General features: G+C 36.1%; 1 protein-coding gene across 4 annotated transcripts in view; it reads right to left on the reverse strand.

The window, feature by feature from the left end:
* The window catches only part of Rabgap1l (RAB GTPase activating protein 1 like), a 626,983-nt gene that overhangs the window by 439,675 nt on the left and 171,958 nt on the right, over nucleotides 1-15,350 (reverse strand). For all 4 annotated transcript variants that reach the window (XM_060364541.1, XM_060364539.1, XM_060364540.1 and 1 more), the window contains exons 12-13: nucleotides 14,569-14,662; nucleotides 1,982-2,132 (exon numbers count right to left, since the gene is read on the reverse strand). In XM_060364541.1, coding sequence (XP_060220524.1) covers nucleotides 1,982-2,132; nucleotides 14,569-14,662 — 245 coding nt within the window. The remainder of the gene's footprint in view (nucleotides 1-1,981; nucleotides 2,133-14,568; nucleotides 14,663-15,350) is intronic.

Below are 15,350 nucleotides of genomic sequence, written 5' to 3' on the forward strand. Positions count from 1 at the left end.
GTCTTATTTTGTTTTCCCCTAGCAGAAACAGCAGCCTCCTGGTCCCTGAGCCAGGTGATGGCAAACTAAAAGCTAGATCACTATTTTGCTCTTTTAGTTCTTCCAATGTTCAAATAATTAGATCCTTCAATAGATAAGACTTTGAAATGCCCATTTTCCTGACCATACCTTGTTTGATGTCACACAGTTTTTGTTTGTCTAGTGTTAGATTTTTAAAAAGAGAAAGAAGCAGGGTATGGTGGTACATGGGGTTAACCCTAGCACTTGGGAGGCAGATGCAGGCTGATCTCTGAGTTCGAGGTCAGCTTGATCTACAAAGCAAGTTCCAGAACAGCCAGAGCTGTTTCACAAAGAAACTCTGTCCCAAAAAACCAAAGAGACACCAAGGGTAGTAGTCGGGGGTGGGGAGGTATACTGAGTTGGCCAAACTTGAGACAAAAAAACACACTAAAGTTTGCTAAGTTGTATAAGACTTATGACACAAGCTACTAATCAAGGATGACCACAATAGAAGATTTTACTAACTTATATACACCTTTGACTTACACATTCTTCATAGGCTGCCAACCTTAAAACTCATTCAGATCATGGCCACAGGTTATACTTTGAACAAGGCAGAGGACCAGAAGTCTAGCCACTTGAGCAGATGGAAAATTTACACAGCAAAAATACTGCCATAATTATTTAAGTATACCAACTGATACACAGGTTCATCTTGTCCACATGCCAGAATTATGCTTTTCCTGAGAAATGTAAAAAGGACGGGCTGGAGAGATGGCTCAGAGGTTAAGAACACTGGCTACTCTTCCAAAGGTCCTGACTTCAGTTCCTAGCAACCACATGCTGGCTCACAACCATCCAAGATGAGATTGGTGCCCTCTTCTGGAATGCAAGTGTACATGCAGGCAGAACATTTTATGCAAGATGGATGGATGGACGGACAGACAGATGGACAGAAAGACAGACAGACAGATAGATAGATCTTTTTTAAAAAAGTACAAGGGACTTTGTCTTAGTTATGGTTTTATTGCTATGAAAAGACACCATGACCTTGGCAACTCCTATAAAGAAAAATATTTAATTGGGGCTGGCATACAGTTTCAGAGGTTTAGTCCATTATCATCACGGTGGGAAGCATGGTGGTGTGTACGCAGACTTAGTGCTGGAGTTGCTGAGAGTTCTACATCTTAAACCACAGGTAATACAAGGAGAGCAGAACATACTGGCTGGACTTGAGCTCTTATAAACTTTAAAGCCCTTGCTCAGTGACACATTTCCTCCAACAAGACCATACCTCCTAATAGTGTCACTCCCTATGGGACAAGCATTCACACAAGTGAGTCAATGGGGGCCATTTCTAGTCAAACCACCACAGATTTAACGGTGGACCAGGAGTTGATGATGGGTGTGCGCCTGCCCTGCCCCCATGAGCTGCACTATACCAGCATGTAGTTTGCTATGGACATGGCCTAGTTGTAGGTCAGGGTTGTCTCTTTTAGTAACAGTCAAAGGAATGGAGCCTAACTGGAGGTCAATCTTGGTGAACAAACATTAGCAAAAACTTTCTCCACAAGCCTAAACTTCAATTTTGATACAAAATTTTCATTCCTACAGCTTTTACAAGCTCAGCTGGTATTCAATTTATCGTACAAGCATATAAGAGGCAATGCTCCTTTAGCTAACTTCAGCTTTGTGCAACGTAATGTTTCCTAAGCAAGTTTATTAGCAAATCCTTTATAGCATCAATTTTTATTACTTCAAGTTTCTTCCACATTAGAATTTTAAAATTAAATCAAGGTATAAAGTGTTCAAAACTATTACAGAAATGTTAACATAATCCAGCAAGTGTTCGAATAGAATAAAATATTGACAGCATACCACAGATAAATTTTTAAAATAGTTCAAGGCACTGATATGTTATTGGGGCTTTGAAAAACAGGATTTGATGTTTCTTCATGAAAATATTATTAGAATTTCCTACCTTTGTGATGAGAATTCGGTATTTATCCAACATGGCCTGGTTGTCATGGCATCCTGCTAATAGTTGCCATACTTCTGCCCTTAATGCCTCAGGAACACCACTCTTCACCAAAGTGGATAGCCCTTTTGGTCGGCCACCAAGGTTATTGTGCCTGAGGAAAGAAGAAAATAAAGCATTCACAAACCATGTCCTGAACTGTGGTTGCTATGAAGAGTATTTATTAATTTACATAAAAATAAAAGCCTGGATTAAAAGAAAATTGACTGGGAGCACTAAGCAAAAATCATGCTTTAGCCTTAGTAACATCTTTAACTATTTTTTCTCTATTTCATCCCATGTTGAGCAATGTTATTCCATCCTTAGGCAAAGTTTTTGCACCCTATCATTTTATATATATTTGGAATACTCTATTTCATTATGAACTTGAGCACAAAAGACCATCTAGACTTAAAATACCCAAGATGACCCTTATGGCAAGTTCCCCACTTTGTCAGTTCCTGATTTGTCTTGAGGCCTATCTAAACTACAAGGACTCCCTAAAATGAAGATCTTACTCTTTCCTAAAAACACTAGAATGTAGACAACTACATCTTGCTAGAGGGACAGCTTATACTTATTAGTCTTATCCTTTTCTAAAGGGCTGTTTGAATCAGAGCAAAGGCAAACATCTCTTGTCTAAAGCCAATGATCACAGAGAAGCTGTGCTGTAAGGATCAACAGCCATCTGGTCAACATTCACCTGTCATGAGTGCAAATCCATGCCTCACTCTTTCCTGACATAGAACTATGGTCCAGGCCTTTTTGCTCAGGTATTTCTCATTTCTTGCTCACTGTGTCATAAAGCTGACCCTGATATAACCACCCAAATCCAAAACTTGATAATGTATCCCAATTGGAACTAACATACCAGGCTCTAATTTCAAGTTTTAAAACAGAAAAGTCATGCAATCCATATGTCTATTTTACATAATTGGTATCCCACAGACTTCTGCAAATTATGCGCACTCTTCTATCATAAGCCCAGACCCAAGCTTTGGCATCTTCTTCTGAAAATGTGTTCGAACGTTCCCCCCACCCCCACATATTGTCATAATCTAGATATCTTTGGAGAAAAATCATAATATTCCAAACTTATATAACAAGTCAAACTTACCACATCAGGATTTTTGTGTAAATCATTAAATTTATACAATTCTGCTTTCATTCAAATAAACTTTTGTGGGAAGGGGATTAGGAGAATTAGAAAATAAAACTGGTAAAACTAATGGGTTCACATCAAAATGACATACAAAGAGTGAGAACATGAAGAAATACTATTAAAGAAGATAATTATGCAGGCTAAAGGGGAAAAAAGCAAAATTCAAAGTAGTATATAAGCATTATTTTATATACATACTATTGTTAACTTGTTTTTAAACACACAGAAAAAGAATTTAATTGGATTACTTGATTTGTTGCTTTTTAACTTCTTGAATTCTTTACATATTCTGGATATTAGCCCCCTGTCAGATATAGGATTGGGGAAGATTCTTTCCCAGTGTGTAGGCTGTCATTTTGTTCTGACAAGAGTGTCCTTTGCTTTACAGAAGCTTTTCAGTTTCATGAGGTCCCATTTATTGATTGTTGATCTTAGAGCCTGTGGTTGGTGTTCTGTTCAGGAAGTTGTCTCTTGTGCTAATGAGTTGAAAGCTCTTCCCCACTCTCCATTTTTTTGTTTGTTTGTTTTTGTTTTGTTGTTTTTTTGTGTTTTTTTTTTTAGTGTGTCTGGTTTTATGTTGAGGTCTTTGATACACTTGGACTTTAGTTTTGTGCAGGGTGACAAATACGGATCTATTTGCATTTTTCTACATGTAGATATCCAGTTAGACCAGTACCATTTGTTCATTTGTTGAAGATGGTATCTTTTTTTCCATTGCGTGTTTTTGGCTTCTTTCTGAAAAATCAAGTATCTGTAGGTATGTGGGTTTATTTCTGGGTCTTCCATTCGATTCTATTGATCCACAATTCTATTTCTATGCCAATAAACATGCAGTTTTTATTACTGTTGCTCTATAGTACAGCTTGAGATCAGGGATGGAGATACCTCCAAATGATCAACAAATCAGGCAATCCAATTAAAAAGTGGGGTCCAGAACTAAACAGAATTCTCAATAGAGGAATATCAAATGGCAGAGAAACACTTAAAGAAATGATCAACATCCTTAGTCATCAGGGAAATGCAAATCAAAATAATGCTGAGATTTCACTTTACACCCATCAGAATGGCTAAGATCAAAAACTCAAGTGATAATACATGCTGGAGAGGATATGGAGAAAGGGGAACCCTCCTCCATTTCTGGTAGGAATGTAAACTTGTGCAACCACTTTGGAAATCAATCTGGTGCTTTCTCAATTAGGAATAATGCTACCTCAAGATCAGGCTATACCACTCCTGGGCATATATCCAAAATATGCTCTCAAGCATACAACAAGGATGTTTGCTCAACATTGTTCATAGCAGTTTAATTTGTACTAGTCAAAAGCTGGAAACAACCCAGATATCCTTCTATGGAGGAATGGACACAGAAATTGTGGTACATTTACACAATGGAATACTTACTACTCAGCAATTAAAAACAAGGAAATCATCAAATTTGCAGGCAAATGGTGGGAAATAGAAAAGATCATCCTGAATGAGATATCCCAGAAGCAGAAAGATACACATAGTATATACTCATTTATAAGTGAGTATTAGTAGATATTAGACATATAATATATGATAATCATACTAAAATCTGTACACCTAAAGAAGCTAAGCAAGAAGGAGGACCCTGGATAAGATAATTAATCCTCACTCAGAAAGGGAAATGGGATGGACATTGGAAGAGAGGATTTAACAGGGAACAGGACAGGAGCCTCTGAGGGCCTCTGAAAGACTCTACCTACCAGTGTATCAAAGCAGATGCTGAGACTCATAGCCAAACTTTGGGCAGAATGCAGGAAATCTTATGAAAGAAGGGGGAGATAGAAAGACCTGGAGGGGATAGGAGCTCCACAAGGAGAGCAGCAGAACCAAAAAATCTGGACACAGGGGTCTTTTCTGAGACTGATACTCCAACCAAGGACCATTCATGGAGATAACTTAGAACCCCTGCACAGATGTAGCCCATTGCAGCTCAGTCTCCAAATGGGTTCCCTAGTATGGGAAACAGGGACTGTCTCTGACAGGAACTCAGTGACTGGCTCTTTGATTACCTTCTCGAGTAAGGTGGCCTAGTAAGGGGAGCAGCCTTACCAGGCTACAGAGGAAGACAATGCAGCCATTTCTAATAAGACCTGATAGGATAGGGTCAGAGGGAAGGAGAGGAGCACCTCTCCTATCAGTGGACTTGCAAAGGGGAATGGGAGGACCTAAGGAAGGGAGGGAGAGGTTGTGAGGGGACAAAGGAGAGGTCTACAGCTGGGATACAAAGTGAATAAACTGTAATTATTAAAAAAATAAATAAATTTTTAAAAAGAATTTAGATGAACATATATAGTGAATATATGAGCATATAATATAAATAAAACATCTTTAAATTTTTATATTTTTGAATTGTTTCATTGATGCTAAGTTCTTTTATAAACATTAATAATATAAAATTTTATATTTGTACAAATATATATTTATATACATATTAATATAAATACAAAATATATAATAAAATTAGCTTCAATTCTTTAAAGTACCTTTAAATATTTACATAAAATCTAATTTTAGTTAACTTAGAAAAACATGTTTAATATGTTCCACAAAATATCACATATAGAAAAGTACTAATTATTCTTGAATAGAAGAATAAACTATTTAATGCCTGGAACTTCCCTGAAGCTCGTTTTCATTATCCAACTGAGTCTGAGACTACTTTAAACCATTATATCATAAGAGAACTAGAGTTGTTTATAAAAGTCATGTTTTTTATAATTCAATATATGGCTGTGATTATACTTTTGGATCAGAAAACATATGGTTTGAAGGTAGTTGAATTTATGGATTCTCTAGGTAAAAAGACTAAGCTAATTAAAAGCAACAGTGTGAGTACAAAAAAGTCTATTTCCTTGAACCTGAATGAAAATACTATACATTATGAGTCACACAATATATAAAATTACAGAAGAGGGACTCAAAGTAATTAAATACAGTGTATGCTACATGTTAGATAAGTAAAGTGTTACCTGTAACAGCTCCAACAGATAACTTCAGAAAAAAGTGTGCTTGACTGGGTTCTTCATAAAAGCCCATCATGACTCTGAGCCCACACGTGATTGTTCAGAAGGTCTGCATACTCACTATAAACTTCTTCCCCCACACTAGTTTTCAATTCACTTCAGCAAGACCACTCTGTCCCTTCCTGAAAGGTTTCTGCTCAAGTAATCCATGACATCTTCCCATGTCATTCTCATGTCACTCCCATGTCACTAAGTTCAGTAGAAATTTCTCAATCCTTTCAGTGCTGACCACTCATTTACTTGAGCTTTCAGTTTCCGTAGGGATCAATGATAAAACATAAGTTCTTTCCCACCCCCAAAACTCTATCAATGACTGCTTCTTCACTCTTGTCACTAGTAAGCGATTCTCTTTTGTTTGTTTATGAATGGCTGTTGGTATAATGTTCTTTTAAAATGTATGTGCCTTACCCTTGTTAATTCAAATGCTGATTTCCCCACCCCCAACTCTCTGGTTTCAATCTGGATATTGCATTGTGATTTTCACTATAAACATCCTGTCTCAACTCTTGTGTAAACAGGACACAAATAAAGCAACTAGATACAATGTTGTGCAATGGGAGGAGCCAGAGGACAGGAAAGAGGGGAGGAGCTAGAGAACAGGAAGGGGCGAGAAGGAGGAGGAGCTCGAGGAGAGGGGTGCATGAGAGCCGAGCTGGAGGAGACAACTTGGAGGACTTGGAGCATGAATCAGACCTAAGATTTTACAAAAAGCAAGTATAATGTGGGAAATCTAAATGTTAGGAAACTGAGGGCTTGGAGGTTTAGGAGGGAGTAAATATTGCCCAGCATTGTGTTCTAGGTTAACTAAAAACCCAGTCTCTGTGTGGTGATTTGGTTATACAGCTATTGAGGATTAACAGCAGCGTTATGCAAGTCTGAGGACCTGAATTTGATTCCCTGAACCCATGTGATGGAAGGGGAGAACCCCCTTCACAAAATTGTTCTGTCTTCCACTTGTGTACCTTTACTTGCTGAGCCATCTCACCAACCCAAAAGTAATTTATTAAACTAAACAATGTTTTCAATGTTTCTAGTAAAAATATGACAACACATAGCCATCACTTGGATGGAAAAATAAGTGCAGCTATCAGAAAGAGACAACCAATCAAAACACATGCTGAGCCTACCCGGGAAACAAGACAGATATCTAATACAATTATTTAAAAATTTACATATAAACCAAGTAATTATGAGTTATACAATAATTATTTTTATATTTTGCTTTTTGTTTTGTTTTAGTGGTTCTGGGATTAAACCGAGGGATTAAACTACGCCAAAGCCCTAATTCTTGTAATCAGTAATTTAATGCACAAATATAGTCTTCATAAAGGCAGTAATTTGTGTCTTCTTTACTCATACAGTCTAAGCACCAAAAACATGTACCTGGCACATAAAAGGCACTTAATGCTTTACTTAATAAATAAATGAAGGTAAGATGAACTGAGCATGTTAGACTACCAAGGCTAAGTAAATACTAGTTTCGAGGCAAATATTCTCAGTGACTCTAGTAGGACCAAATTTTTTCATGTACCCCTTAGATAATTTGCTTCTTGAAACTGCCACCATCTAAAAACTCTTTACAAAGCTATCTACTAGCAGAGAGAATTTCAAATGAAGGACATCATTTCAAGCAGAAGCAGTGGTTTGAGAGAGAGAATAAAAGTAGATGCCTAGAGTGTAAAAGAATACAAAAGCAGCAGCTGGGCACACTTTTTTAAATTCTCATAAAAGTAAAGAATTTAGAACCTCTGCTCGGATGTAGCCCATGGTAGCTCAGTAACCAATATGTTTTCCCTAGTAAGGGGAACGGACTATTTCTGACATGAACTCAATGGCAGGATCTTTGACCTCCCCACCCCCCAAGGGAGAAGCAGTCCTGCTAGGCCACAGAGGAGGACTTTGCAGCCAGTCCTGAAGATACCTGATAAAACGGTCAGATGAAAGGGGCGGAGGTCCTCCCCAATCAGTAGACTTGGAAAGAGGCAGGGAGAAGTTGAGGGAGGGAGGTGGGATACAGCTGGGATACAGAGTTAATAAAATGTAACTAATAAAAAAATTAAGAAGATATAAAAACTGACATAAAATCCAAAAAAAGTAAATAATTAAAACTGGAATTTAAAGATGGGATCTCAATAAATAAGGTCTTGAATTTCTCCTTCCTCACTAGCAAGTCCTAGATATGCAGAAGCTATATATAAAACATAAGAAGCAATGTGCCACAGTGCTTGACTGACACATGAGCTCCAATGTGGAACTCCAGTAAGAAAAGAGAAAGAGGGGACAGAGAGTGAGGGTAAGGACAGACAGGAGGGGAGGGAAAAGGAGAAGAGAAAGGAAGAAAAAAAAGAATAAAAAGTAAAGGAGGAGTAATCAAGAGAAGAAATCAATCTAAATCATCATTAAGATGAAGGATATATATTCCTATTTTAATTTGTTTATGTTTTTGCTGAGGCTTTCCCCCTCAATTAGAAAAATGGAGCATCATATTAATGTGAAAAGTAAGTAAGCTACATATGTTTATACTTAGTGATTTTTAATCTTCCAAGTTTCTATCAGCTTATGTTTTATATTCCTCACAGTGTGTGGGAGCTCAATTAGGTTAAGAACAGAATTTTTACCAATTGTGGTGACATACACTGGAATCCTGAACTCAGGACGCTCAGCCAGAAAAATCATAACCTCAAGCATAGCCTAGTCTCAAAAACTAAAACACAAGGAAGGAAAGCAAGATAGGATGAAAAGAGAAAGAGAAGGGTTTCCAAAACTATAAAGCACAGAACTTTACCCAAAAAGTGCTTTACCTTAATAAATCACTAAAACCTTCATGTGAACCTACTATTCCCAAAACTTTAAACCTTTCTAAACTGAAAAGACAATAGTTAAAACAGAAATTCTGGAAAGATTATTTTTAGCTATCCAGTACAACAGACAAATTTTCTCTATACAAATTTAATGCACTTTTCATCTTGTCATGATACAATTTTAATAATTACTCAAATAAAATTAAGATAAAAATAAAGATAAAATAAAATATGAAATAGAAATCATCCAGTAACTTTTGTAATTAAGTTGTAAAGGATTAAAATTCAGTTGTCTTAGTTCCCCAATACAGTTCCCTTGGAAAAAAATTCTTGAATAAATAATAAATTTCTAACAAATTTCTTGAATGCTAAAAGATGTTACTAATAAAATATTCACATTAATGTTTCTCATTATATCTAAAGTAATATTAATTGAATATAATTCAGAAATGTGGTTTTTTTTTTCTTTAAAAAGTGAGAAATCTTCCCAATTCTACCTCAGGAGTCTTCTTCAGTTTGGAAATTATTCTTCATGAATAAGTTCTATCAGTTTCACAAGGATCTGATCAATACATACAATCAACCAACACCTCTTTTAACCTCTTGGGGGTAGGTTTTTCCCTACCCCCAAGTTTCTGTACTAAATAAATTAAAAGCATCCCCATGTACAGTGATGCACACCTGTGGTCCCAGCAACTGCAGCAGCTAAAATAGGCAGACCAAGAGTTCAAGACAAACATAAATCCTGTCTCAAAATTTTTAAATTGTTTTTGAAGATGAGGTTAATACTCAAGGGGAAAGTACTTGCCTATCATGTCTAACGATCTGGATTTAATCATCACTATAAAAAATTTTAATATATAAAAGCAAATATTTAAAAACTAACAATATCATCTTAAGGAATCTATGTGTATTTTCTTTATTTCAGTGACAACAAAAGGTGGATGAGTAGGACTATAATTACTTATTGTCCTTTTTCTCTACTATGAATATATTCAAACTTTCTACTGAATCTATATTTAAAATAAGTATTTATTAATTATAATATAATTATCTGCTTAAATATGTTTGCCTTTATAACATGATAAAGCTTGACAGTAAAACTACCACACATGCCATCTCTAAATCATCAGTTCCCACTTAGGTTCCTAAGAAAAGATGACTAGGGATAGGAAGATAGCTCAGAGGTTAAGAACACTGATTGTTCTTCCAAAGGTCCTGAGTTCAATTCCCAGCAACCATATGGTGGCTCATAATCATCTATAATGAGATCCAGCGCCCTCTTCTGATGTGCAGGCAGAATTATATATAAATAATAAATAAATGAATCTTAAAAAAAAAAAGATGACTAAACAGAAACAGACATTGGGTATGTGAGACAATTCTTCTTTCTTAGAGATATAAAGGGTCCATGGATTGAATCAACAGGGACATGTAAGAGGAACATCTCTTGCCTAGGTGCTTTCAATCCATATTCCATAAGTAGTAGTTATTCACAGTTCTCTAATGACCATACTGAATATCCTTTATTAACTTGTCATTTACATGTCTTATCTGGAAAATGTTTACAAACTTTGCCTCTATTTCTTAGTTCTTCATTCTTTGTCAGAGAGCTATATGTCTATCTTTACATTACAAATCTTCAAAATTAATATAGTAAAGCCTAAAATCAGGTAGTATCTTCCTACTTTATTATTTATTTTCAAAACTGTTTTGGATGTTATAATCGATGTGTATTTCACTTAAGTTTTAGTATTAAATTGTAGCTATAAAATAAGAGGAACAGGGACTGTCTCTGGTATGAACTCTATGGCTAGCTCTTTGACTTTCCCACCCCCACCCCCGTGGGAGGAGCATCTTAGCTAGGGCTCATAGGAGGAGATTGCAGCCAGTCCTGGTGAGACCTGATAAGCTAGAGTCAGATGGAAAGGGAGGAGGACCTCCCCTATCAGTAGACTTAGAGAGGGGCAGGGAGGAGATGAGGGAGGGAGGGTAAGAGTGGGAGGGAATGAGGGAAGGGCTACAGCTGGAATACAAAGTAAATAAACTAATTAATATAGAAAAATAAAAATTTAATTAAAAAATATCCTACTGGGGATTTTACTTATATTTCCTAAAAATATAGATTACTTAGGAAACTGCTAAATCTCGTAAGAATAACTCTTTCATTCCATGAAGAGAATGTACTTATATATTTCTTTTGGTCTCCTTGAATTCTTTCACTGCTGTTTTCTAGTGTTCCAAAGCACAAAGGTAACAGTTTGCTAGATTTCTCATAACTACTTCATGGCTCTTTCGTTGGTACTTTGTGTATTTTAAGTTTTCTATCTCTTATTTTTCATTGCTAATATTTTTAAGTAGAATTAATGTTTTCATATTGACTTTGTTTTCTGTAAAACTGTAAAATGAGGCCAGGAACAGTGACATATGGCTTTAATACCAGCACTCAAAAGGCAGAGACAGGCAGATCTCTGAGTTCCAGGCCAGCCTGGTCTACATGGTAAGTTGCAAGCTAGCCAAAGTATATACTGAGATTTTTGTCTCAAAAAAAAAAGTATGTAAAACAAAAGCCACATTTTGTTTTTGTACAAACCTTTTTATTTTAAAAATGAAAATTATGTCTCTGAAAATTAGATACCATTTTAACATCATCCTTTCAAAATTTTTCTTTCCTTTTCCTTTTTTTTTAACTATATGAAATAAGAAAAAAGTAACAAAAAAATAACCAATTCAACATAAAATCCACTCCATGAGATGGAACCCATTCCCAACATTGCTTGGGCAACAAAGAACCTGAGACTAGATAGCCCAGAAACCTGGGTAAAACCAAACAGTACTGTTATAATAAATAGATAGATGATAAGTAAGTAGATAGGTAAATGGATAGATAGACAGATAGATACAGAGAGAGAGAGAAATGTAGTGATAAAATGACTCCTAATAATATTCTGCTATACTCATAGATCAGTGCCTTATTCGGGCATCATCAGAGAGGCTTCCTCCTGCAGCAGATGGGATCACAGCTAGACCCACAGCTAGACACAGAGAGACAGACCTTGGAAAACTCAGCCCTAAGTGGGAAGTCTCCATCAACTGCCCCATCTCCACCCCCCTACTACCCAGAGCTCAGGGACCTCTGCAGAAGTGGAGACAGAAAAAGAACCAGAGAGGATAGAGAACACCAAGAAAACAAAGTTTTCACAAAAGCTTGTTTTCAAGAAAACAAAGAACCCACATAACCGAAGACGAATGCACAGGGACTACACAGGTCTGTACCAGGTCCTCTGCATTTATATTATGGTTTTCAAGTTGAATGCTTTTATGGGATTCCTGAGCATGAAAATGAGTGGGTTTCTGATTCCTGTGCCTTGTCTTGCACTCTTTTCCTTTTGTTAGTTTTTCTTGTACAACTTGAATGTGATGGTCCTTGTTTTATTTTATATTTTGATTTTTTTAAAGAAAGAGAGAGAAGAAAGAAAGAAAGAAAGAAAGAAAGAAAGAAAGAAAGAAAGAAAGAAAGAAAGAAAGAAAGAGAAAGAAAACCTTGCCACTAGGGTAAAGATTAACAACTGAACATTCAAATATACTTGCTGGTTGAAGAAAAACCAGTGTTCTCCAATGGAGTGATACGAGGCGTATCAACCACTCCAGGATAGGCCCCACATTCATAAGTAGTTGACCAACATATAAAACACGCCACAGTCTATTGTGTGTGCTTTTATTTGGCTATAGTTTGTTTTCTTTTTTTAGAGGGGGGTGGTATCTTATTTGTTTTCTTAGTTTGGGGGAGTTTTGTTGTTGTATTAGGTTTTTGTTTGTTTTTTGAGAAAGAACTTAAAGTTAGGTGGGTAGGGAGGGCTAGAGAATCTGGAAGAACCTGGGGAAAGGGAAGAATATAATCAAGATATATTTAAAGTTAAAATAGTTTCAAATAATAAAAATATAATAATAATTTTTAAGGTCCCAATATTATACCAAGTGAATGAGAATGATCACAGTGAATATACCTACACTCTTCTACTCTTAGGATTTTATATTTAAAGATAACAGCTGCAGCCCAGTGGTAGTGGCGCATGCCTTTTATCCCCACACTCTAGAGACAGATGCTGATGGATCTCTAGCACAGGACAGCCAGGGCTACACACACACACACACACACACACACACACACACACAAAACAGTTTTGAAAAACAAAGCAAACAAGCAAAAGATAAAACATAACAGCTGTAGACATTTTATAGTCACCTACTAGAGAGCTGTGAAAGCTCGCTGGATTTCCAGTTTGCTTAATCATATCATAGATGAGTGATTATGTTTTTTTTTAAAAGAGTTTTAAATGCATCCATTGAAATAATTACATTATTTTTCTTGTGGTGATGATCTGGTGATATACTAATTTGTTTTCAAATTCTGGCCCATACTTGATTTCCCAGAGTAAAGCCCAGTGTTAATGCTTTATTCCCTTCCTTTCTTATAAATCACTGAATCTGACATGTTCTTACTATCGTGGGGGATTTTTAAGCTTATGTTCCTAAGGCATACTTGACTGTGGTTTTGTCATAATATTTTAATTTGGTTTGGTGATCAGTGTATGCTAGTGTCATAAAATTAATTCAAAATAATTACCTTCTATATTCTGAGAAAGACTGTTTAAAACTTAACAGTTTGCATAAAACCTAACATAACTATTTGGTAGAATTTTATAATTAAAATTTGTTAAGAAAAAATTTTGAAGCAGAATTGGGTATTTTGTTCAGTTGGAGAGTGCTTGCCTATAATGCACAAAGCCCAGCATTGCACAAACTCCTTATGTTGGCACACCTGTAATGCTGGCACACCTGTAATGCTGGCACACCTGTAATGCTAGCACTTGAGAGGTGGAGGAAAAAGAATCAGAAGCCCACATTATTCTTGTCTACATTCAAGGCCAGGTTGGCTAAGTGAGACACTGTCTCAAAAAGTACATTATTTTAATAAAGAAATGAGTTCAAAAATATCAAACCATTCAGGTTATTTTATTTTGAATGAACTTTGCCACTTCAGACCATTCCAGGAATTTGTTCATTTCATTTGGCCTTCAAACTTTAGGTAGGAAAAATAACTTCTTAAAGTAACTTAAATAGAACCTATACTGGGAGAACCACAGACAAACATGAAGGGCATTTGTGAATCCTGTTTTAATTTTTACATCTGTGAATCCTGTTTTAATTTTTATGTTTTTCATTAAAAAATGTTTATATATCAAGGGCCTCTGTAGTCAGCTAGTAAAGGCTCTTTCCATGTAATCCTGGAGACATGAAACACACATAAAGGTTGAAGGAGAGTACTGGTTCCACAAAGTTGTCCTCAGAGTACCATATGTACATACCCTGCCCACATACATATCAGGAATACAAATATATTACATAAACAATTTAAAATATATTAAAATAGTTTTTAAAATTAGTTTTATTTTTACTGACAAATTTTAATTAGTATAAAAATTAATGCTAAGTATATAAATTAATTTTTTAAATAAAAAATACATAAATTCTTACCATCTTCCTAACAATTCTCCCCAAGAATAGAGGATCTTCTCAGGACAGTCTTTTGACACATCACCTGTTCCACTTGAGAGTTCGTTATCACTCTCTACAGAAAAAGAAAAAAATACACATTATATAAAGTATACATATTTCCAAACCATAAAACACAGGACATAGCTATATGTCTACCAAAAGCAAGCACTAGTGGCCAGATAAAGTTTTCAGACAATTTTATGAAAATTTTTATCTGCAGATAAGATTCTACAGACAGATCAAAAGACAGTAGTTTAAAGCTGGTTGTGATATCAGCAGATGGCAAAATGAGAGGCCTGGGGTCTCATTCCTCCTACAAATCATTCATCCACCATCTGTCCACATGTTAAAAAAAAAAAAAAACTGGAGAGAAGCAACAGAAGCATAGCAAACAGAACCCAAATGACAGGGTATGAGGGGCAGTCTCGCTCCAATGGTACTATCTTTCTCCCTTTTCCACATGGGCACACAGGGTTGGAAAGGAGTTCCCAGTGCCCACAGTTTCTCCAGAGAAAGGGACGCCATTCAGTCAGCAGCTTCCTGAGCATCACAAGATGCTCAGAGGCTCTCTGGTTACAGTTCCCTAGAAGGATGACATGGCTTGAGCATCTGATGTATATTAGTGAAAACAAATAAGTGCGTTGATCTTGATGGTACCTTTTGTTCCTGCCATCTGTGACTCTTTTATCGGAGACAACAGCCAACACTGTGCCCCATAAATATTTTAAGTACAAATTAAAAATATAAACATTTTAAGAAAC

This window comes from Meriones unguiculatus, chromosome 11 (genome assembly GCF_030254825.1).
Source record: "Meriones unguiculatus strain TT.TT164.6M chromosome 11, Bangor_MerUng_6.1, whole genome shotgun sequence".
Classification (NCBI taxonomy): Eukaryota; Metazoa; Chordata; class Mammalia; order Rodentia; family Muridae; genus Meriones; species Meriones unguiculatus.